The sequence below is a fragment of the Anarrhichthys ocellatus genome, unplaced genomic scaffold, assembly GCF_004355925.1.
Source record: "Anarrhichthys ocellatus isolate YVR2014 unplaced genomic scaffold, GSC_Weel_1.0 scaffold63, whole genome shotgun sequence".
Lineage (NCBI taxonomy): Eukaryota > Metazoa > Chordata > Actinopteri > Perciformes > Anarhichadidae > Anarrhichthys > Anarrhichthys ocellatus.
The window spans coordinates 1,597,946-1,623,344 of NW_022280093.1; the positions used below are offsets into that span (position 1 = coordinate 1,597,946).

The 25,399-nt window shown below is 44.9% G+C and overlaps 1 protein-coding gene across 8 annotated transcripts; it reads right to left on the reverse strand.

Annotated features, from left to right (window-relative positions):
• Window positions 1-4,597: 4,597 nt before the first annotated feature.
• Window positions 4,598-22,676, reverse strand: pfkpa (phosphofructokinase, platelet a). Of its 8 annotated transcripts, none has more exons than XM_031872362.1 (23): window positions 22,417-22,676; window positions 19,568-19,641; window positions 18,719-18,796; window positions 18,249-18,438; window positions 17,649-17,814; window positions 17,354-17,398; window positions 17,140-17,248; window positions 16,260-16,355; window positions 15,425-15,517; window positions 14,518-14,643; window positions 13,765-13,829; window positions 13,387-13,456; window positions 12,594-12,740; window positions 11,427-11,497; window positions 11,223-11,310; window positions 10,223-10,375; window positions 7,732-7,896; window positions 7,537-7,598; window positions 7,335-7,446; window positions 6,737-6,836; window positions 6,371-6,376; window positions 5,775-5,880; window positions 4,598-5,469 (listed from the first exon to the last, which is right to left on the reverse strand). In XM_031872362.1, the coding sequence occupies exons 1-23, from the start codon at window positions 22,508-22,510 to the stop codon at window positions 5,313-5,315; spliced, it is 2,373 nt and encodes a 790-aa protein (XP_031728222.1). In that variant the 5' UTR covers window positions 22,511-22,676; the 3' UTR covers window positions 4,598-5,312. The 8 variants fall into 8 exon arrangements, with proteins under 8 accessions (XP_031728222.1, XP_031728216.1, XP_031728215.1 ...); XM_031872356.1 differs by lacking the exon at window positions 16,260-16,355 and adding an exon at window positions 16,795-16,890 and having other exon boundaries at window positions 22,417-22,675; XM_031872355.1 differs by lacking the exon at window positions 10,223-10,375 and adding an exon at window positions 9,014-9,166 and having other exon boundaries at window positions 22,417-22,674.
• Between the last annotated feature and the right edge of the window lie 2,723 nt (window positions 22,677-25,399).

Sequence of the window (25,399 nt, forward strand, 5' to 3'; positions counted from 1 at the left end):
GTGGAGAAAACATGATAAAGTGGCTCCTTTGATGCTCTTCCAGTGGATAAAACATGTCAATGGGGCTTCTTTGATGCCCTTTAAGTAGAGAAAACATTGTGAAGTGGCTTCTTGAATGCCCATCCAGACAAGAGAACAAGATAGATTGCCCTCTAGGGTATCCTTACAGTGGAGAAAAACATGATAAATTGCCTTATAGAGTGCCCTTCCAGTAGAGAAAACTAAATGCAATCCACAAAAAGGTGCCCTTAAATGAAGAAAGCACAATTCAGTGCCATATAGGCTGCCTTACAAGCTAGAAAACTGTCTGCGCTTGTACCCAATGTATTTTTTTCCAGTGTCACTCAGTCAGCCTGAGTCCACCACTGCATTTAGCTGTGATTGTCACTGTTGTTTCAGAGCTATGAGACCAGCGATGTGACTGGGACAAAGATATACTAGGTGTGGAGTATATCAATAGAGAAGAAAAGGGAAAAGAGAACTGCCAACCAAAATTATGAAAAGCTATTTAGAGCTAACTACTGTCCCACAGCTACTCCATATAATGTGGAAAGCCACTTGATTACTGTACACAGCCTACATGTACACGTTGGGGGATGGCTTCAGATAAAAAACATAAAATAGTGCACGTTCCAGCTTACAGTCCTAAAGAACACTCATATCAACACCCCCCATTCAAAGCTGTCTAGAACCGGGCCCAGCCCGACATCTGGCGCAACAGACAGCCTTGCATGTTAATGCAGAGTTAATATTATTATTATGAACTGCGAGTGACTTCGCATGTTAGTGAGCGCTCTGTCAAATTAATGTCAGTTCCATTAATGCCGCCGTCTATTTCGTGTCACAAGTATACGCTCGCTTCAGACTCCCGCTTGCTCAGGCACACTGGGGCTGAATATGGAAACACACAAAGGAACGCACACACACACACACACACACCAATGCACAACCAACCTCATGAAAAGATTCACACGCCTGCATCTCAACAGTAGATACATATTTACACACGCGCACACACACATATCTTTCCTCTGCAGAAGAGAGAGATGAGAGGAGGAAAATGAATGTCCTGACTCATTCATCACATAGCCCCAAAAGTACAGATGAATCCAGTGATGAAAATCTGTCCTGAGAAATGTCAGGAAGATATTAACTCCAATACATCAAAGTGGAGCTGCAGTCTCTAAGCTGACTGCCAGCCGATGCTCCCAGCCTTTGGTGAAACTGGGGGGGGGGGGGGCAGCGCACCAGTGGCAGTGTAATTTTAGCCAACACCGACCATAACAAGTAAATAAAGACACGAGTGGCTTCCGTCCAAAGAGCAACATCAGAATTGATGCAGAGACAATTTCATTAGTGCGCAAATGCCATTCTTTAGATCTGTCTGATCCCAATGAAGTGTGAGAGTGAGGGCAAGGAAAAGACGAGGGAAATTGCCTTTTCATGTAGATTTCCGCTAATCGCTTCCCCAACAAAATACGGCAGACTTGTACTAATAAGTAAGTTAAGGCTCAGTGGACAGATAGAGTGAAAACAGCACAGAGGCTAATGGAATTGAGAGCTTTCCATGCCTCCATGGGTGTCTTAATTGTCAGAGGAAAACTCTCATATGAGCATTTCTACACATGGCCTGCTGGATTGTGGGAAGTCTAAATTGGAGTGCGACTCGCTAGGCTTGTGTTAAGCCAGATCTTCTCTTGTGTGTGAGTGTGTGTGTGTGTGTGTGTGTGTGTGTGAGGTGGATCAAATCCCTTGTCCAATGTCTGGAAACAGGTCACGTGAATCACTCGTGCATTTGGGAACCAGCTCCTGCAAAGTATAGGTTTTCAGCCGGCAGGGACTGCAGTATCTGAAATCTATAACTTCTGCTGGTCTGCGCCTTTTTCATCTCTCTCCTGGAATGTATTATGTGTTCATTTGTTTTTGCATGGATTTATCTATTCATAAATATTCATTCTGAATGTCATATGTGTGACTCATTTGAAATAAATAAAAAATATTGCTTTTCCAATCTCAGCCAGCCCAGGGTATATTGGCTCTTGTCACTGTTGTTATCACAATACCTTTATAGTAATCTTATTTTAGCGTTGCTGCTCTCCACTAGTTATTACAGCGCTAGAAATTCCAACCACTGCGGTTCATTAGGAGGGAAATCGGACCGTATGGGACTCCCTGAGAGGAGAATGTGCTTTTAATCTGAAAAAGGTCAGTGTGCACCGGCTATGTTGAAGATTCACTGCGAGCTTATAATTGGGGGCCTTGTCTGAAGACAATGTAGAATTAAATGAAGACAAAGGTACCGAGCGTGTGCTTGGCCTTTGATGAGAATAGGGGAGTGAGGACCCTTCATTTGCAACCTTTAATCAGTCCAATGAGATGAGATTCACATGTGATTCTGGAGGAAAAATAAGTGTGGGGGAGGAAATGAAATGGTAATTAGTATTGATTACCTATGGGCACGTGGCCCCGCGGTCTCCCCTCGCATTCTTAAATCAACCCAAATTATTGGATTTACTAATTTCATGCTCAGAGAGAAGTAGCCGGCAACATGAAAATGCCTCCACAATGAACCATGGGCCCATTGGGGTCCGAGGAAATTACAGTGATGGGAGGCATCTTTTTGTGCGGAGGCGTGGGTTGTAAAGGCTGAATTAACCGCACTGGTTTAAGTCGAGGATGGTAATTATTCCAGGAGGGTCCGTGGGGAGTAGAGGTGATTCAGGTAGCTTTTGCTTCAAATTACATTTTACGTCACCACGCTGTCGCTAAGCGATGGCCTCAGCCCGGCCATATATGCATGTAATTACTCGCAGTTAAGACAGAGAAAGGAAAAAGCAGCCCAATTACATGTATACACAATTAATACACCCATGGGAAATTGAAATTTTCTTTCAAATGATAAGATTAATTCCTAATTATGGCTACAGACACACACGCACGCTCACACAAGGCCTCACGCGCCTACTCTGCTTTCAGAGAAAGCCACCAAGTAGTGGAGTTGTGGAGAGCAGAAGTGGACAGCGAGTGATGGAGGGAATCTGTGTCATAATGCACCCGATGAACCCGGGACGCCGGGGACGTGACGGTGCTCTGCCGCCACCTGCTGGCTTAGAGCATGAGAACACCAGCAGCAGTGCAGTCTGGGAGTCTTTTGACTGGTGCTTGGTCGGTTCTTAATCAAAGCACCACTATCACAAGATGCTTCTTGTGTATTCTGTTTCCGCACTTCATCCCCGTCTTTAGATTTATTATTGAAAAAGGTATACATATTGGAGATGTCTTTATTGTTCCTTCCGTATTGATTTTCTATTAGAACAGCACCTTGCTTTGGGTGACAAATCCAGCAATTTATTTTTCTTTAAAAAACAAAAATCTTAATACTCATTTAAATTGTATTATATAATATGCATGGTTGTATTTTCATGTGCTGCATTTATGTATTTCACTTCTAGGTTTATGGAGTGACCACCATCACAGAGCCTTTATCTTAAAAACCCACTAACGTGGACGGATTGTGACACTATTGTCGTGCAAAGGGAAACCCCAAATCACAAACAATGCGGTCCTTTTGTGTCTCTTTGCGGTCATTTTGTCTCTGCGCCTGTCTGGTTGAATTTCAAACTAGAAACGCTAACAGTCACTTCAAACAGAGGCTCTGGTCCAGTGGCCCCCTGACTCCTTGAGGCCCCTGAGGCTGTGCTCTGTAGGCCAGCAATCCTTCCACAGCCACTAACCTGCTGCTGGTTCGTCATTAAAAACCCTTTTCTTTATGTTCTCCAAGCTTTGGTGAAACCCAAATAGAATTGGGGAATTCATTCAAATTAAAGTGAAGATCAAGACCTTTATTTTATTTCCATTAGATGGAATAGTGCAGCCATAAAAAAAAGTGCTATTATATATTTCACACCATACTCCGGCCCATTGTGTCCACAGCTTGGTTTGAAATGATTATTCATTCGTTCTTTCCTCCAGTCTTGACCAATCACGATTCTCTTTTAACCGGCCCCAGCGAGACGTCCTTAAATCTCCTACAAGTGGTCCACAATGCTGCTGCCGAGCTTTAGACCGAGTCCTCCTCATGTGTCTGACGTTTTGATTTCTTTCCGCAGGCTCACGTTCAGAGCCTTGCGAGGTCAGGCGCCTGCTTACATTAAAGAGCCCGACATCAGCAGCAGGCCTCCGAGGTCCTCTGATCAGGGTTTATTGGTTGTTCCTCGCTCCAGGCTCAAGACACAAAGAAGACTCGGCTTTAGAACTCTCTCTCTCTCTCTCTCTCTCTCTCTGGACACTTTTAGAAAGCAGCATCAAGACTCAATTGTTTCGACTTGCTTTAGTTTAGGTTTTTTTCAGTGTCGTCTGTGTTTTTAGCTTGATGTCTGCATTCAGGTCTGTTGTTTAGTGTTGCTCTTGGTGCTGGATAAATGAACTTACTATTATTATTATTATTATTATACAGCTTTAGTGAAGAGCTGGAACAACGCCATAAAAATGATACTGCTAGGGTAGCATACAATGAATTTTCCAACTTGAAAGCTCCATAAAAGCCGAAATCTGGATGTTCAGTGGATAAATAAATAAATACAGTGACACTACTCAATAGGTTACACTTCTCAAGACTGATTTTTATTCCATGGGAAACATTAGTCTCTTACACATCTAACTTGTTGGTGCAACATGACAGTACAGCACTGCCTACAGTTAATAAGATATCCATGTTGACGAGCAAAATAATAAACAAAGTTAAAAAGATAAATATTAGTTTCAGTGTAAAGCACAGCACACAGTCCTCTTGACTTGCAGCAGTAGAGCTGTATTGCATCAGTCTCACATAAATATGCTGAACCTCACACTGGGTCTAGGCAGACACACGCACACACACACACACAGGTTTTTACAGCAGTTACACACAGGGTCTATTCTGTCCTGGTGCAGTTCTGGGCTCAGAGCCTGCCTACGCAACCGGAGACAGAGAAAGTGCATTTTTTTAAAACAGCGGTGACACTAAACATCCAGGGCGACAAGTACACACAAGATGCATGGCGGGACAGCTGTGTACGAGAGCACGCACGTGTGTGTGTGTGTGTATGTGTGTTTGATATTAGGAACACTGCAGAGGCTCGGTTACGGTTCATGATATTGAAGGTAATGACAGACAGGAAATTAACACGGTATGCGGTCAAACAGAGACGGCTGTTGACGTCGTTACTCAAGCTGTTTTTTTTTTTTTACGACACACACACACCGACGCCTCGCGGACCTTCCGGTCCTGCACACAGACTGGACTTTGGGGGGCCACCGTGGTCCGCTGGCCCTCACATGGCGACCGAAGCGTCCGACTCTCTGGGCCGGTTGCGCACGACGTGCTCCAGCTGTCCGGAGTCCGACACGTCGTAGCTCGTCTTGTACTTAGCCAGGATCTTCATCAGAGGACGCAGCTTCAACCACCACTGCTCCTTGGGGATCCTGTGACTGCGGACAGACGGGCAGATCTCAGCACTGTGGTTGTGGCTTTTCTTTTTTGTCACTATAACAGAAATGTTCTAATTCTAACGGTCATTTCTGATCCCATGTGGCACAAATCTAATCTATTCTAATGAATGAGGAAGAGAAAAAGATCAAATTCCCATCTGGACCAGTGTGATAAAAATACCGGTTTCAGCATTTAGCTTTGGCACCACGGCAGGTTGGGTGAGCTAGCATTAACATGTACCACAACTAGAAAGAAGAAAGAATTGGTGCAGTGTGCCTTTAAGTCCACGTGGCTCCATACGTACACAAAATCGGTCTCTCCCTTGAGTTGCACAACGGGCTGGAAGACCAGAGCCCTGCCCCGCATCCCCAGCAGGCAGCAGGTGTCCTCGGTGTTAGCGAACACTCGGCCTGCGGGGAAAGACCGCAGCAGTCAAGAGGTGGAAACACGGGAAACGTACTTTAGAGGGTTGCAAACGGACATCAGCATGGATCAGATGTTTGGCAGTGAGTGTAGAGCGGTGGAGGCTTTTCTTCTAGCTATTAACACAATAGTTCTGCGTGGATCTACGGGAGGATGGAGATGGGATGAAAGTCTAAACACAGAAAGCAACTGAGGCGACATAAAGAGTCACAGGTGAACGGGAAAGATGCGAGGCAGAGCAGGAAACAAGTGTCCGTTAGTTTCCAGTCTTAGTAATTCAGACGACTTGTGAACTGGGAATAGTGTAGCACGGTGGCTACTGCCAAATTTGTGAGACACAGACTGGTCACAGCTGTACCGCACAAGTGCCTGGACTGCCTGAGTGGATCTATAAGACTAATGGAAAAGACAAGACAGGGACATGGAGCTAAATATAAAGGAGATGGTCATGGAGCCAGCGGAAAAATAAAGATTTACCTTCATCTTATGTCATCCATGTGTATAGGAAATAGACAAAAAACAAAGAGGACTTTTAACTTTAATTGTTGCCTTTGTACACATTCAGTGTGCTTTTAAGACAAACTATTGCTCAGAAGTATCACACATCTCTCACAGTTGTTTTCCATCTGCAAGTACATTCAAATCAATTTCTCATCAAGTAGTTATGCTGATGGATTCAAAGGATCAATAAATAATTTCCTCAAAATACGTCAGAACATCAGACAGTGACTCCATGACGGATGTGGGTAAAGGTCCGCTTCACAACGGTCACGCCTCTGTAGGGAGGGAGAATCGACTACCACGGGTCCTTTCACTAACTCTGAGGTGGAACATCAACCTTACCCTGTCTGAATGTCTCCACCAGCTTTTTGGTGACCCACTGCATCGCCTTGGCGGAGATCTTGGTCCCAAAGTTACGGTCGAACGGAGACGGCGCTCCTCCCTTTCCAAAGAATCACAATGTTTCACTTTGTTGCATTTTTTTTGAGGATAATACTTCTTTCTTTTTCTTGTCATGTTTTAAAGACTGCACATTTACAGTGACGAAAAAGGAAATGATGAAAAGATGAATATGCATCACAATTCTAAGACCAGATTCAAACCCAGAGCCACCAAACTTCTTTGTTTTTTACATATTAAACATTGTTAGTTGTGCTGTGCATGTTTAAAATATACTTTTTCTGTATCCCTTTACTTGCTGCAGGCACAACCCACTTCCCCCTTTGGGACCATGGAAGTTCTGTTTGATCCTGGTTTATCCGTGCTAATCTCAAGACACGCAAAGCCAAAACACAACAAAGCCCGCCCATGTGAAATGGGGACATGCATATTCATGATACAAATATAAAAAATGGTTTATTAAATCTTCCTAGGCCTGGATGAACTGTTACCCCTGACACTTTAGTGGGTGTGAAAGGGGAACCGGCACGGCTGTGCCTACCTGCTGCATGTGTCCCAGCACATTCTTCCTGGAGTCGAACACCCCCCTCCCTTCTTCAGAGTACAGCTGGTAGATGAAGTCCGTGGTGTAGTTCTCATTACAGTTCTCATTCCTACACACACATGCAGTGAAAGGAAACAGTTAGACGTCTAAGTCCACATGCGCAAAGAAACACACGCAGCATCATTAAAATGGTTGTTACCTGAGGACCAGTCCTCTTTGAATGCTGGTCTTCATTTTCTCAGTCAAATGCTCAACGTTGGCCTGTGGGTACAAACGGGAAATTGTGAGTGACCAGCAGACGGCATTGTACAGCAGAGGCCGTCCGAATGCCCTCTTGTGGACGAAGTGAGCTGTGGAATCAAAGAGGAGGCTCAAACAGCGGAGGCCGAGTTACCTGCAGGTCTCTGATGTCAAAGGGCTCCTCGTATATGTAGGCAGCGTCGGCTCCGGCGGCCAGGCCTCCCACGCTGGCCAGGTAGCCGCAGTAGCCTCCCATGGTCTCGATGATGAACACGCGCCTCTTGGTCCCGCTGGCCGACTGCTTGATGCGGTCGCAAGTCTGACACACGCACACAAGCTCACCAAGTCAGTGCACGTCAGGCGATTGTTACGAGCTATGCATTATGAAACGGGATATGTGAGACAACTCCGGTTATATTTCATGTTTAGCATAACAAAGAGTCTAAAAATCATGGTCAGGAGTGCGAGGATTACAGGTCAAGTAATACATTCCACATGCTGGAGATAAACAGACACTAGTTTCACAGCCGCCATGCTCATTTCTCAATCTGCACAAGAGTCAACTTGCTACATTTAAATAATTCGGGCAGATTCAGGCTGAAATGTCGCTTTCACCAGTTAGACTGGAGTCCTGCGTCAGGATGAGAGAGCAAATCAGATGGTAAACTTCACATCTCACATCTTACAGTTCAAATGTCAAGCACATGGTTAGAATTATATTTAGAGGGGAAAGAAATCTTAGTTCAATGCTGCTAATCAGTTTGATATCAGGTGACTGTGACATCAGTAAAAAACTCCACACTTACAACAATGGTAAAGGGGCTTCCCAGTGATTTAGTATTGCATGTCCATCAAGTTGGAGGACTCACAGAAGACAGATGTAATGAAAGAATGGTTTAAATCGAGGCAGCAGAGGCCGAGGTATTCTGATTTGTAGTCTCTAGTGTGGATCAAGCTCCAAAAAAAACCTGGATCCTACATTTCCCATAATGCAACTCAACGTGCATCTTGCCTTCTAAATGACCACGTCTCTAGAAACTCACACCTGCAGGTGGTAATGCAGTCTTTCTGTTAGAAGCAACTCACAGGCTGATTTAAACTCCTCATGACGAGTACAACTCAACTCAATGTGTAAAATCGGTGGAGTGCCCCTTTAACATTTAGTGGAAGTGTTTGGGTTAAAGTTAATCCTATACGTGTGATGTTAGAACTACAGTCAGGGTTAACTTTGAGTTGGGATAAAAAAGAATGACTACATCATGTTAATGACTACATAAATCTATAGAGCTGCGGCCAATACCTGTGCAACACTTTACTGCTGTTGGCTGACAGTTTTGTTGAATATAAGCAGTGGATGCATATCATGTGTTATTTTCATCATTGGCATGCGGTCAAAGCGGTCAAAGTTGTGCCGGCGGCGGTTTGGACTGCCTTACCTCCACGATGGCATTGAGGGCCGTGTCTGCCCCGATACTTAGGTCTGTGCCCGGCACATTGTTACTTATGGTGGCGGGCAGCATACACATCGGGATGCAAAACTCCTCGTGGGTAGCGCGAGCCTCGTACAGCTGCAGCAGACTCTCAAAGGCCTGAAGCGGCAGCATGTGAAAATGTGTTAAGAGCCGCTTGTACGACGGGCCACCGGGAGAGAGAGAGCGCAAGAGAGAGAGAGGGGAATCTCTCTCTCTCTCAGTTTGCTAGAGCGCTCTCCTGCCATTTCCGGCTCTTTCCGTGTGATAGCGGCAATGGCTTCCCTTTGGCGGAGAGGACGGGAGGATGGAAGTGTGAACAGAGAGACGGAGAAGAAAGGGGAGATGGGAACATGAAGAGAATGAAAGGGCATCGTCAAAGGGAGGTGGTGGAGCTGATAGAGCAGGGGGAAGAAAGACCGGGGAAGATGGGACAGAGCTCTGTGTGTTTGTGAGCACCGGCAGCTCAGGAGGCTATGCGCAGGCAAGACAAGCACCGGTCGAGTCTGCATACACAGGAGGATGAAGGAGATGGTGGCAAGGATCCAGGCACTGAGATGTTATTCTCATTACATTTGAGCTTAAGTCATGTTTATGTCAATTTGAGTTATCAGGATGCTTTAAACAAAACAGCAAGAGCATTCTTTAATGTCGCATTGGTACGGAACAAAGTTAGTGTGGCAGCTTCGTTATCATTTCAAGCAGATGCACGCTCTGTACTGCGAGGTGTTAGTTTGTGCTCGGCCGCTGTACGTGAGCTAAGTAGACAAGATCAAACCTGCATGCTGTTAACCAGTCATCCTGGGGTTGGGACACAAACACACAGACGGGCGGGCAGAGCAAACATGGCGGCCGGTCACGACACTCTGGCACCTCACAGCATGCCTCCATGTTGCCACTCACTTACTCACCTGATAGGGAAAGGGGGGGGGTGGGGGGGGGGGACGCTGCTCTGTGACTCGGTTTTACCTTTACCAGTCATGCCTCGCAGCACAGACGCGACTCAATTTGTCTCGTCTGCCTGAGGTGTTTTTTTGTTGTTTTGTTTGGGTTAACAGATGTTCACAAATACTTCCCTGACAGGCCGGTAAAACGACTAGAGTGAGCGACTTCTCCCTTTTCTCCCCGTGAGCGTAAAGCAAGTTTGACATTCTGGTCGCCAGCCCCATCACTTACAGCGGTGATGGCGTTCAGAGCCGTGTCAGCACCGATGCTGAGGTCTGAGCCCGGCACATTGTTGGAGACGGTGGCCGGGACCATGACCATGGGCACGCAGAACTCGTCATATTTCCCGCGTGCCGTTAACAATTCCAGCAGTGACAGGAAGGCCTGCAGGGCAGAGCCAAGGGCTTTAGTGTTTGCGGAAGGGGGGGGGGGGGTTTGCAGGGTGGTTTGGATGAGAGGTGCTAACTTGCCACAAGGGAGGGGGGGGAGACAAAAGTGCGTGGTGCCAAGGGGAGGAGCCAGGTCTATCACAACGGACAGCAGCGAAACAGACAGGTACCACTCTAACATCATCTCTCTCTCTCTCTCTCTCTCTCTCTCTCTCTCTTTCTCTCTCTCTCTCTCTCTCTCTCTCTCTCTCTCTCTCTCTCTCTCTCTCTCTCTCTCTCTCTCTCTCTCTCTCACACACACACACACACATCCACACATCCATTCCTACACATGAAACTCATTTACTTGCATATATCACAGGAAAATAAAGCTGGTGAGCATCTAAACGGGAGTGCGTGAAATGGCTGGAGAAAAAAAAAATAAGCAGGTGCTCTGGTTTCCAATTACAACCAAATCATCATGTTATTTATATACCAGTTACATCAGTGAATCAGCTTTATGCTACAATTCAAAGAAGCACGATTATGCACACCACTATGCAAGGAGCCAGATGGTGATGCGCCGACATAAAAAGGGAGAAGACTGATGGAGAGGATCAACATCACAGTGTTCACTGTCATATATACTGTACACATGGACATCTGATGATATCATTAGCAACGCTTCAGCGGTGACTTTGTCACCTTTAAGTGTGTGAGCATGCTCGTAATGTTGCTGATTATGAAAGATAGCATTAGCGCTACTAACTTGCATTTTCAAAAAGTTAAGAGGTATAAATGGGAATGTAGCCTCGTTAGCTAAATGTGCTAGCAGGGACAAGAAAAGAAAGTTTTAGACGTACCTCAAATCCACCAACAATTAGCAGAGCGTTAATGTTGTGCTCTCGCATCTGCTCGGCAATTTTATCAACGTGCTTTGCAGGAAGTGTTCTGGAGGGAAGGAAAGAACAAACCTCGTTTCTTTATGAGGTAGGAACAGTTTCTGTGCATGTAAAAAATATTTGAACAGTTCCAGTGTATACATAGCTGTGAATGCGGCCCTTTACCTTTTGGTTCCCAACAGAGAGCCACCTTGTCCCGTCCATCCTCCGACATCAGCCCATTTAATCTCCTTAATCTGAGGGGACAAGACAACAAAGGGAATCTTACTCCATCCCATTTGAAATACTTCATTCCTTCCTTCAGCATTTCCAATCTATGCCTAAGATTATTTCATATTGTTGTTGGTCCGTTTACCACACACCGTAATACACCTAGAACCTCCTGTGTCAGTTACAGTCCTGTATTATTCTGTATTATGTGTCATTCTGGGGTCTCGGTGCAGAGGATTGTTAGAAGGAGAGTCCATTCCTCCTGGCTACACTCTCTCATATACAACAGAGGATCTGGAGCGGGGAAAACACAGAGGTGTGTTGCAGAGAGTCCCAGAGCGCTGAGGTATAGAAATCCATTACTCCCGCTGGTCTAATCTTCTTAGGGTCAGGCGCAGCCTGATTTCAGCTGGCCAGGGCACACACAGGATGTTTAACTAAGCGGGGATATTGGGGACATTTCAATGAAGATAAATGATCAGGTCGTTTCCTAAACGCTGTTCTTCAAAGGAGGATTTATGTTTTTCTTTTAACCGGGAAAAGGTCAGCAGAGGATAAGGGAGAGGAGTGGGAAACCAGTTCTACCGGTCACGGAGGATAAAAGCAGCGTCTCAAATTACAGTACAGCCTGGCTCCACTTAAAGACTCAAATATCTACCTAATATGTCTTTACCTCTCATTCAAAAGTTAAGACTTCCTCTATAGTTAGATCAGATGAGAATCATCCCACTGACTAAACTGTGTTTTACAGTCTGTGTAGTCGGTTGCCCTCTATCGATATATTGTGGCATTGCATTGATTCTGACTGAGCAGGCCAGAGGAGGGAGAGTCGATGTGGGAAATAGGTTTACAATAATCTGGACAGATTATTCCCCGCTGGCTCTCCCTGATTATTATTCAGTCAGGGAGTGAACAGTGATTGCATACTTTCTCTGCCAATTCTCTTCGAGTTGTTGATTAAAATATGAAAGTAGTACACACAATATTTGATCATAACATTAAATCTCCTTGAAGTGATGACTTCCCTGCGAGATTTTTAATCAGAAGGAGTGAGACTGCAAAGCGGTGTACGCAGGCAGCAGCACAGCACACGCACCAGTGTGTCAGTGATGTAGTACCCACCTGTCCTTTGGAGAACCCCTCAAACCCATCGCTGACGGCAAACATCTTGTGCCCCTCAGAGATGCCCACCCTGACGGCCGAGCGCACGGCGGCATTCATGCCCGCTGAAGGGGCGCCGACGTTCAGCACCGCCACGTTGAAGTTACTCTGAGTGAAAGTAAACACAGAAAAACAGACATCACATGTGACTTCAACCGTCTAATCATCACGCAAAAAACAAAGAGAGAGTTGCAGTTGTTGTTGTTGGAGGACAGTTGATCAAGCTCTGCAGAGTGAATCAATAAGAGGTTCCTGCCCTGGTCCCGCCACGCTGTGCCCACAGTGGTCATTATCACAGAGTGCACGGGGGGGGCCTGAGGCGAGCTCCACAGCTACACTTCACTGATCGCATGATAGCAGCATGACTAGCATTATTAGAGGCACCTGTTGTCAGAGAAATGCTCACATTGTTTCTCCAAACAGGAATAATCATTGCATGAGATGGGGTTTTTAGCCAAGGATACCTCTAAGAATAGCAGCAGCACAGCGCATCATGACAGTAGTAGCCGAGTCATTATTTGTAGGACAGTTATACAAAATGAAACATCTCAGTGGCTTGGGGAGGCCGATTCAACTCTCTTAAAACAACCTGCACTCCAGGCATGGTTTGGGACTGCTACTGTACGTGTGAAAAAATGAATTATAAAACAACTCCTTCTCAGTGTGTGTCTGTGTGTGTGTATATTGTCTGACTTGTGTTCGGAAAACAGAGCTGACAAGACTGACACCGTCGAGATTTCGGGAGGTGACTTACAATTGGCAGTTCGGATTCTGGTTTACGATGAGCCAGCAGTTTGTACGTCTTCAGGTTGTTTTCAAAACTCCTGCAGTAAAACATGTGCAACAATATTGTTAAAACAACAGCGTGAGACATTTTCAGCGCCACCTACACGAGCATGCACAAAACAGGCTGAAATACTGAGGGTTGAAATTTCTGCATCGTTATTTCTAACGAGGGTTGACTGTATCCGGGTGTATAAACAACAGACTGCTGGTGTTCTAAGCACCATGACCCACTTTTTTTTCCATACTACACCTGTCTACAGTAAGCAACATCAAACTAATGTCTTGATCTTGAGTGAAGTGGTGGCTTTGGTGTATCAGAGTGGTGCCAGCGGGCCATCAGTCATACCTGCCCCGGAGCTTAACGGCCTCCTCAAACCGCTTCCCATCCATGGCCCTCTGGACCTCTTGAGTCTGAGGGAAGAGAGAGGTGTACTTTCACTGTCTGAAGTCAGTACTATTTCATACAGAGTTCTCCCTGTGTGTACAAAAGCAGAGGCCCTTTGTGTAATTTAAATCAGCTGAGATTAAATATCTGTAGGCATTCATTTCTATCTTAAAGAGACAGAACACAAGAAAAACTGTCATCATCTGTTCCAGCTCAAAACGGATAACATATGTAAACTTATATTGACCCACATTTCTTGAACTACTTCACAAAATCTGAAAATAATAGAAAAGCCTTCCCTTTAGTTATTTTTAAACCTGGACATGGTGTTCAGCACCGGCACAGCATCAAAGCCTCTTTGTGCGTTGCTATTACATCACCACCCAGCGGGGCAGTCATCGCCAACGCTGCAAAATGCTTCAGATAATGATTAACCCGACACAACTGCCTCTCAAACAATAAAACTCTCTTGTGAACATTAGTGCCACTTCAGGCCCAATGGGCTGGCATCATTACTTCATGCTCCTCCAACCCGTCCCCATTGACTCGGCCTCTCTGAGTCTGGGCTGAGTCATTTCCCAGTGTTTGTGTTTGTAGCTTCCCCTCTCTCTTCAGCTTCCGTACTTTTGTAAATACGTGCTCAAGTGTGTGTGTGTGTGTGTGTGTGTGTGTATTGAACGTGTGGCATGTTTCCAGCCCGGTTTCAGTGCCTACCATCTGTACACACTCCATCAGAGGCAGGCGCACTGACTGGTTCCCACACAGAGAGACCACACAGGCTGGCGTGTTAGCTGTGGTCTCCAGAAGTGCAAGGACGGCCTCCACACCCATCCGACTGGCCTGTGGGAGCAAACACAAACACACACACACACACACATACACACAGGTATCATCATACCTCATCTGTTTTTCCTGTAAACACATAATGGTTTATTTACCGACACCTTCTTCCCTAAATCCAGTGATTTCTTTTTTTTTTTCCACACTGGACACAAAATTCTCCGTCATAACTTTTTCTCCACCTCACCCGGTTGTGGTAAACATGAAGAGACTTGTCCCTCGCTGTTTGTGATGCAGTGATACATGTGCTGAGCCATAAATCTGATAATGTGCTTAACCTAAAACCTGGGGCCATTTCTCCTCAGACGCACACATGATTAAACAGGAAATGCTCTAGCAGCTGGACTGTTCCTACCAAAATACCGCAAATAGAGCATACAGCAAACATGTACAATAGGTTAAAAGTGTTGACACATAAATAGAGAACTTATGTTAGAAAATAGTACAACTTGTAAAAGGTCTACCATGTAAATTGTCATCAAATAAAGGCAGATTAATCCCATCTGACAAATAGTATGGTTCTATAATCTGGGTATAATAAACTAATGATTAGTCTATAAAATATCAGAAGATGACATATTCCTGTTAAAACTTCCCAAAGCCTAAGGTGATCTATTTAGAAAGCATGTTTTATTCCACCAACAGTCCAAATATTATTAATAATAACAACTTCATAATATTCAGTTTGCAAAGCATCAAATCCTGATATGTCAGAAGCTGTAACCAGCACATGAAAAATGACTAAAAAGATGACTGGATGATCATAAAGCGGTGGACCTACCAGGATGCGGTCAAAAGCAGAGGGGGTCCCTCCTCTCTGCACATGCCCCAGGATGGTCACTCGCGTGTCGAAGCCCAAGCATTTTACGACGAGCTAGGAGTATACAGTGTGCAGGTTTTAGCAAATACTGTGGCAAAATACTTTAGTATTACTCGAACAAGAAATACTACTGTAAATAGTAACAAGGCTCATGTGAAGCGATACAAATGTATCTCATGCATATTAGTAATACAGCTAAATGTCAAATTCTGTCTGGAACGGGACTACGCTGTGAAACAAATGTGAAACATTCATAATTACAGGAACATGCACGTCACACACTGAAACACAAACACGGTAGAAAAGCTGAAGAGAAGGGGAAACAGCAAAGCACAAGCAAGCCATTCTAATTTTTCAGTCATGTTTGCGTGGGAGCTCTTAGCTTATACCGAGCATAACAGAAGATCCCAAATGCGGGAGGGTGCTCAATATAATGGGGACAGTCAGGTGCTGTACAAGAAAACAAAAAATGCTCAAAAATGTTTGCCTTCAAATGAAGAACGGTTAGTGCAGGGTGATTATCTCTACGAGCAAATCTACTGTACAAAACATATCTAATAAATATTGACTTCACAGATGTGTGAGGTTTAGTGAGGTTATCCGCAGCAGGAGTAGTAGTATGGTGACAGCCATCTTACCAAACTAGCAGGTGTGTCTGACAGAGCACTCCAGAAACACAGCGACAGAGTCAAAGCCACACCAGGGCAGCAGTACAGTAGTAGAGGTCACACAGGAGGCAGTCCAAGCGGGCAGTTGCCACACTTTCTTGTTTTTTTACACACAGCTCTGTACTTACATCCTTGATATTGTCAGTGGTAATGGGCCTGTTGCTACGATCAATCGCCCCTTCGGCTACAATTATGATATTCAGCCTTTTCATCCCTGCTCGGTTCTACAGGGAGGGGGTGGTGGAGAAACAACATGACAGAAAAACTGAGACTGTGGCTGCGACATGGGCTTTCAGAAGCACGGGGGCCGGGCGACGGTGACAGCCGGGGGGGGGCAAGAGATATTATTCCCTGATGAAAGATTGCCGTGGCAGCTTGCGTTTGCACTTTGTAATCGGCAATATCCTGCCAAGGTTGCTGCTGGCCACCACTGCGTTATTGTGGACTTAGCACGCAGCATCATGATTCTCTCATTAGGAGCAAGATGGATCTGATTTTTCTTCCCCCACTCACATGAGGAGCAGTTAGATATTCTGATGCCAATGATGATGGCAGACAAACTGCAAGCAAACCATAATACAGAGCATTTCTGCTATTTGTGGATGTCTATCAATCGGGTCTCCGTGCTTCTGGTTTCCCCTTTCTTTGCACTCAGGTACTCACATCCTTGACTATACCAGAAGTTATTGGCTTCCCATGCCTGTCAATGGCTCCCTCTGCAACTATGATAATGTTCAGCCTTGTGCCCCTGGAACGGGTCTGAATCATAGAACAATGGTTTCCAAAGCAGAAATAAACACAGTGAGATACCAGAAGACTGACACTAAACACTTTGCTTCACATCAGTCTTCTCTGATAAAAAAGAGTCAGGATTCACTCCTTGTAGAAAAAAAGACAAATTGTGCAGATTAATATCAGCATTGTCATGGAAAACAAGATAACAAGGGAGCATTATATAGCAATCAACACCGGTAGAAAAAGGTTGGGGAACAAATAAGATTGTGTTACCGCAGACAGTTTTTCACACATCTTGTCCTCCCAGCCGTCCTCTGGAGGCATCTCAGGTATCAAAACCCAGTCTGCTCCACAAGCCAGGGCGCTCACCAAGGCCAGGTAGCTAGAGGGAAACACACAGAGACAGAATATAATGAATGAATATAAGCAGAGGAGATAACGCCTCCGCCTCAGGTACTATGTTTTTGTTTATCAAACGCTTTCTTACCCACAATGTCTGCCCATGACCTCCAACACAAATGTTCTCTGGTGACTGAAAGATCAGAGCAGAAAAAAAAGACTTAGCGGTGCATTTGAATATAACATCATGAGACCGATGTATGTCAAGTAGTTATTAACATACATATTCAAGCTAGGGCAATAGGATGCTCACAGTAGTTACAATATTTAGGACTTTAAAATCAGCTCAAACTTTTACTTGCCAGATTATTTTGTACTACCAATTACTACATACAACAGATATGAATAAATGAACAGATGTAGTTGCTCTATCTCCCCCTCACCTCTGTGCAGTTGTCATAATTGCGTCCACCACTTCGATAATCCTGTGCAGAGCGGAGTCGGTGCCGATTGTCATGTCGGTCCCACAGAAGTCGTTGTCAATGGAGCCGACCATCCCCACGATGTGCAGGGCCGAATACTTCTGGACGGCATCAGCCTCGATCAAACCTGAGAGGATCAGAACGTTAGGGTGGAACCGGTGGTGTGTTTCTACCGTTGTTCAGGTTAAGCTCACAGCTTGTTGTCTTAATATAACGGCGCAATGGGAACTGCTGAGCTCAGGGGAAAACCTAAAGAGTTATTTAACTCCACTTTAAGTAAAAGTGAGTGCATCTTAACAGATGTTAATGATGAGCATCTGCTAGCTTGAAGAAAGGCCGCACATATTTCGACTTACAGCAGAGCCCGACCTAAGGTGTATAAACAGTTGGAACTTCTTAGAAGATGGCATGAGATGGAGCATTGTGAGCAAATCACACAAAATGAAGAGGCAGGGTTTCATATAGAAAGCTTTTTTCACAACAGCTAGAATAATAATGGATAAAAACCCGGAGTGACGGTATGAGGGCAAAGCAAAGAGGGGGTTGGTCTTTCCTCGGTACCTTGCTCCACCAACTCCGTCAGCAGCCCGCTCCATTCCTCCCGGAAGAGGTTGGCCCCCGTCAGACTGCCATCTCCACCGATCACGCACAGGTTGGTGATGCCTTGCTGCACCAGGTTGTGGGCGGCCTTCAGGCGTCCCTCGTGGCTGCGGAACTCCTTACAGCGGGCGCTGCCGATAACGGTCCCACCCTGATGACGAGAAGTGGGGGCATCTCTTCAGCTCTGATACTCTTTGATCCGTGTACTTGGTGCGTTATGGTGCAACACACACACCGGCTGCTGGGATGTTCGGGGATGACCATAAAACAACCTTATCTTTTAGCTCCATGACTTGCAATTTCCTCTTGAATGCCCTGCTCTCTGTGAGCAAATACTTACTTAGCTGTCAAACAGAAGTCCACATATGAGAGAGCTGCTTCTGGAGCCCATACAGTAATTGCATTAGATGCTGCCTGTGATAATTACTCACCACTTGTAGCATGCTGGAGACACTTTCCCATGAGGCTTCCTCTATGTTCTCCCCACCGTCCACCATACCCTGATAACCCTGATAAGAAAAAAAAAAGATGAGGCTTCTTTGGAAATAAATACAAGAGATGACCAAACAGATAATTCAAACAACTAACAGCTGGAGTGATGTGGACTCATCATTATGTCATCATCACTCAGAATTAAATAAATATGAATAGCTAATGCAACACCATAGAAAAGTACAAATTTATAATTGGGAAACTAAAGAAGTGAATATATGTGGTTTAAAGTGTGTCCGTCACCACACACAGAGTACTGTGGTACCTGAGTGGGAGGGGAGTTTCACACATCTGCTAAAGCCTCAAGTCAGTTATGTAACAACACTCCGAGCGAGGGGGTCCATGACATACACAGATGTGCGGGGATCACAGACAGGATGAGCGAGCAGAGCACGGGCCCTAGCCAAAGCTCCTCTGACATCTGCTGTGTGAAAACAAACGTCCCTGTGTCCACAGATGGAGACCGGGATCCTAGCGTTGTCAATGTGCAACCAAAGCTTATCCTGTCATGAAATGCATTGATATGAAACACTTGTCACTGCTTCAGATATTGCTGTAAATGAGTTGCTAAAAATAGATTTTGTCCTACCTCTGCTCTGTTTTTAAAAAGTTCAATAATTACACATTGTACTTAATGTGTTATGCATAAACGATATGTAAGAGAACATTTAAAGTGTGTAGGTGAAGTTATATTTCTCTACGTCGGGCCCACTTCTATAGCATACAGTGAACTATGAGCAGTGGCAGAAAGGGCCTTTCACAATGATCATCACAAAGTATGGGCTCACCTCATGAATGAAATAAACTTTTGCTCCCACATATAACCCCATTCGAACCACGGCACGTACAGCAGCATTCATCCCTGGAAAAAAAAATATGGAGTATCAAAAAGGAATCCTAAAAATTAAACAACTTTGTACAACACTGCAGGGATGACCAGAGTCAAGAGTTAAGCTTAAAATAGGGAAAAAAACACACGTCAACTGTAGCAAATCATTGTAAAATCCTGATTTGAATGGCTGTAGGTTGCTGCATGGATTTATATTTCATCTCCGTCACAAAGAACTGCAGCAGTACAACTTTAATTCCCCTTCTAAGCATTTATGTGTCTTAAATGTGAAAGACAGTGTGTGTCAGCGTATTTAAGTGCAGCTAAGCTGTGTGTTATCTTGGGTCACATTTCTTTCTCTCTCACTACAGCACAGCACACTGCCGTTTTTGGTCAGAATGTTTCCCAGCTCCTCCTACACAGCCTCTCAGTTATTTGTGGTTAGCCCAAGTGAACTCTGGAAACCAATAAGGCGCTGCTCTGTGACGTGAATGTCAATGATAGGTTAGCTTAGACACTGACAGTGGGGATGCTGGGTAATGCTTTACCCACCGTAGGCCAACAGGAACTTGGCTGACTGCGGGAGGTGTAAACAACAGAAGAAAGGGCCGAGTTCCCTTTTTCTGCACAAACCAGTGAACACCGCAGATCTGAACGCCTGACAAGCAGTGCTGTTACTAAGCAACACAAAGGTTTAAGGCCAGTGGGGCAGCGGAGACGACAGCAATGACGGTGAAAGGACAGTGAAATGTATATGGTGACTATACTGGGGAGTAAAAACCCTTCAAAAATGTCTTTTCTCCTACATTCCTACCGTCACAGAACCAACAAAGCACCCGTAACAATTAGAAAGGGACCACACTGTCCAGTGCAACAGCCCATGACCTACTGGCTCATTACATAACTATGTTCAAATGAACCACCTGGTCTAATCACAGTCAGGAAGCAGACAGAGAAAGAGTGCGAGACAGATCTGAGATGAAATGTAAAGATTATGCAAGAAAGGTATCTTTTCTGTTTCTGGTCGAGCTCAGAGGTCTTCATCAAAAGGACCTCCCGTTCTGCATAACTGACATTTCTTCTTGCAGAGTGAGTGAAAGGACCAAGCCAAGTCTACACAATGCCCTCTGACATTGACATTCAGTTCCTGTCATGCACGCCGCTTTATTCTTCTTTTTTTCTGTGTACGTGTTCGTGCTAAGGGCGAATTCTAATAATAAAGCCACCCACCCAAGATCGACTCATTTCTCCAGAGCCAGGGAGAGGTAGAATGCACCAAACTTGGCTGGCAATTGTTGTAAAGTGCAGAAAACTGCACTGCTGTTCTTGTCGAAAATGAATAAAGTTAAGGGCGGGCTAAATCAACATCTCCAGGTTGACCTCCCTGCAGGTCTCTTTCTTCAAGGACCTTTAGACAGGTCGCAGTAGGCAGAGCACAGGTGTAAATAATAAATGATTTATGGCTGAATTCCATTTAGCTGCTTTGGTTCGTACTGTGCATGCTTGGCTCGCGGTCATGACTTACCGGGACACTTGAACAGAACAGAGCCATCGTTATTGTTATTATTAGTAACACCTGTGCTTTTCCTACTATGACACATCAAAATGTCAGCTGCGAAAAAGCACTACAATATCTAGGAAGTCAAAGTAGTTGTAGGTCAACTATCCAACATAACAGGTGGTTTTCCATAGTTTAACAGTCACATCAATATAATAATAACATATTTATTCTTTTTTTTATGTGACAACTCACTGTATGATTGAATTATGTCGATGTCTTAGGTGTTTAACTATGTTCGATATCTAAAAGTCTGTGTTCTGAAGGGTTTAATTAAGTTTATTCCATTACATAATCATAGGCATAAGAGGCAGCTCTTATGTAATAACATGTATGCCTTCAAATAAATTCCTATCATGACTTGAACTGAAAAGCTATTGCTTCTCAAGTTTCAAGAGCAATGTTGTGTTTAATACACTACCGTTTAACGCCTAAATAATAGCACTTAATCACTATAGAAATACAGTGCTCTACATCGTGCTGATAGATGTGTGACCATTGTTGCAGACACATGACGAGACGAGCCGGTGAGCACGTGACCAGGGTTTCCTCCATGGCGCATGCGCCGTTGGGAGAGACGTAGCAGAGATGAGGCTATGCAGCTCATCACGTACACAGGATACAGGCATTCCGCCGCTGACCCTCAATGTAGCTGCTAACTAACCACAGACTCAAGTCTCATCTCATTCATAATCTACATGTTGAGAATGTTATTTTAAGCTTCGACCCCCCTTGTCACATCTCAAACCAGCACCACCCGCAATGCAGTGACCGGCACCTTTATGGCGTTCTACTTCATCCAGGTGTATTAGGCTTGAGTTAATAAAATGATGATGTTAACTCGTTAGTTATATTGCAATGGTCTGTGAATAGGGAAAGACGGCACGGCTCGACCTTGACGGCTCTCTTAACTGCCCGCCAGCCGTGCTGCGAGCGACAAACATGTCCCCAAATCCACGGCAGAGGGTGATGCTGTTAGCGAGTTAACGTTAGCCTCCATGGGGTTAGTAGGATGTGTCGTGTTAGCATGCTAACCGGCGGGCTTTCAGAGTGAATGGACCATCGTTGGTCGTTACTATTTCCTCACTTTACATTGTACATGAAGCAATGCTTTTTACAGAAACGCCTCACCGCCTCGCTGACAGTGCAGCATCACACAGTTGAAGACGTATGTTTTCGCCCTCTATGGGTCCACACTGACACGATGATACATATCTGTGTCATTTGAAACTTGTCACTCAACCGTTTACCTTGAGCATCCCCTCCGCTCGTGAGCACCGCGATGGCTTTCCCCGCTCCCGACAGGTTCTCAAAGAATATCTTCTTGCTTTGTGGCTGCGCCATTTTCACAGCGGTTCCGTGAGTATCCCGGTCCGACCAACAAAAACAATACAAATGGACCGCAACAATATACAAATGTGCTAAAATGATGAAGGGCAACACTCGTCCGCCCCCTGCCTCTATCTATTGATGCCCGCTGTGCTCCCCTTCTCCCTGTTCCGCATCTATTCGTTGATTTGCATAGGCTGACCGGGGGAAGAGTGATTGACATTGCCGTGAGCCAACCAGATCTCGGTTTAAGAAGCCTTCCTTAGATTTAAAACCAATGGGAGGAAACGTAGATGAATATAGGCGGGGCAGAGAGTAGGAGGATGCCAATTTGGATCCCTGTTCTCAGGGATTTTGTTGAGGAGGTAAACACACCTGAACAAAATGCGTTTACTGGAAGCAGGCCACATCACATTGCAAGAAGTTGAATGGAACAGTTCCACACAGAAACTTTATTACAATGCAGTGTGCACGTTGTTATCAATTATTTACCCGTCCCCTTTTACCAGCTGGAGTAGAGTAATTATCACAGCCTGCCATACACCTTTAACCAGTGGCGGCTGGTGGAAAGTTTTCTAGGTAGGGCTGTGCCACATCCAATCAATTTCAGCAAACATCCCAGAATGATTTAATGCAAAAAAAATGAAGGTATCAAACACGCATTACTACTTTGCAGTTAAATATTTAACATTTATTCCAACATGTAAAAAAGCAGTAAATAACACTTAAACAAACACATCAGGACATCTTATTTTTGTCCCCCTCACAAGCAATTCAGTATAATATAATAATATATATATCATATAATAACATTCACTATAATATAAAACACACAGACATATATATATATATAATTATTTATTTATAACTATATATCCATTTCTCAGACAGGTGCTTCTTATCCCTTAGACCGCTGTGCTCGTTGAAAATAACATGGAGTCTGGTGTAATAGTCTGCTACAATTTCACCAGGCTTTTGCTTGCATGATGTTATTTTTGTCATGTTGATTCTCGGCGGGAAAGCAATTGTCAAAGCTGTAACCAGTACAGTAATCATGTCTCTATATGCAGCGTTGTCAGCGTGATCCCAGATGGTTTGTACCTGTCTGGCATTTCCTTGACAGCAGGGGCATCTTTAGGCCTATTTTAGGGCGGCTGAAGCCCCCCTAAAATGTTCTTCAGCCCCCCCAAATAATTTGTCATTATTGGCTTTTAAAAAAAAAGTGTTTGGTGATGTCATTAAATTAAACTGTTGTTTCTCACATGGACAAGTTATTTATAAATCTAACATGCTACATCTGTGCGTGCGTTCTGGTTTGTATGTTTTCTCCCCCTTCAAATTACAATCCAATAGCCCATCATCATACTTAACGATATAAAGTTGATACTGTCAGGTCCATTCTCCATCCATTGTGTGCGGTCCTTTTAAGAATTAGGATTTGGGAGTGACGCGGATATGAAAGCTAGTTTATCCGTCTTTCCTTTACAAGCAGGAAAATTATTTCTCTCTCTTTATTTGAGAAAAGTTCATATTGTGTTGTCAAATTTCACTATGACCCTGAAATTCTGTCTCTTGTGTTATCATATACTGAATGCAAGCAAAACTACAGAGCAAAATCACACTCTTTCTGATTGAACCAATCTATGAACTGTCTGAAACAATGGATATACCCCCAAACGGGCCCCAAAAAAAATTGCTGCGCGCGCAAACATGGCACTCCCCTTGGGGCTTAGCCCCCCCTTCCTTTGAATCCTAGAAACGCCCCTGCTTGACAGGCTGCTCGAACCTTGGCATAGTTGGCTGGGCCAAGTTTCTTCATGAGGAGGTGTCTGAGTTCTCATTCAGTGGGGCTAAACTCACGGCAGAATACGATAAGTTCGTCACCAAACTTTGTGCCTGATACTTGGGGGTCTGGCAGATGTGCCAGGATGTCGGCCATGTCTCTGTCAGTCCAGGGTCTGTGGACCATCATTGCTCCATTTGGACCTGCCACTTGGACCATCGGGAATGAGAGTTCAAGTCTTTCCTCGTCTGTTCTTGGTCCTCGTCCACTTCTGGTGTCACATGAGTGGTTGTGGGAACCTCTCACTGCATCTCCAGTTGCGTCCCAGGTCCTCATGTGACTTGTCTGGGCTGCCTAGTTGGGACATGGCGTGTGCGGCCTGCTGCATGAGGTTGGCGACGGAGGAGATCGTGCTCGTGAGGTTGCTGGTTGGAGATGGGTCGAAGTCAGGCTGTCTTGGTGTGGGTGGGCCAGTGGCGGCTGGCCAATAGAGGGCAATGGGGCATGGCCCCACCTTGAGCCACACAAAAAAAAAAATAATAATAATCATAATAATCCTAAATTATACAAATTGTCAATATTTGTGTTTTTGAACGATAGAATGTACCCAGTAATATGTGTAAAATATGATATCTGCTCAAAATATATGCTTTTCCTGCTCGTGCTCTCTGCCTGTGTGCACGACACGTCTCAGAACGCGCAGCTAGGGGGGCTAAATCGTTTTTGCCCAAAAGAGGCGGGTCTATGAAGCAGTTTAGCCAATTGCTGATTAAAGATATAAATGACTGACATACAATTTAGCCAATCAGCTCCGTCAAATAGATTCAGTGTGGGGCCAAAAAGATTTTGCCCCCCTTGCTGCGCGTTCTCGTCAGGAGAAGTCTCTACAGGCGAGCGCCAGCGCCAGCGCGAGCACTACTCCTCCAAGTCTCGTTTGAGAGGAGAACTTTGGCGGAGATTCTGCAGGCCAAAGAGCTGATATCAGATCAGCCTGACCTCACAATCAGACAGCAGACTAGCGGGAAAGGGAAGCAGTACATGCGAAGCTTCTCTACTGTACACCAGACAGGTTGCTGAAGCCCCCCTAAAATATAAGGCCTGGGCTTTTTCCAGCGTCTGTT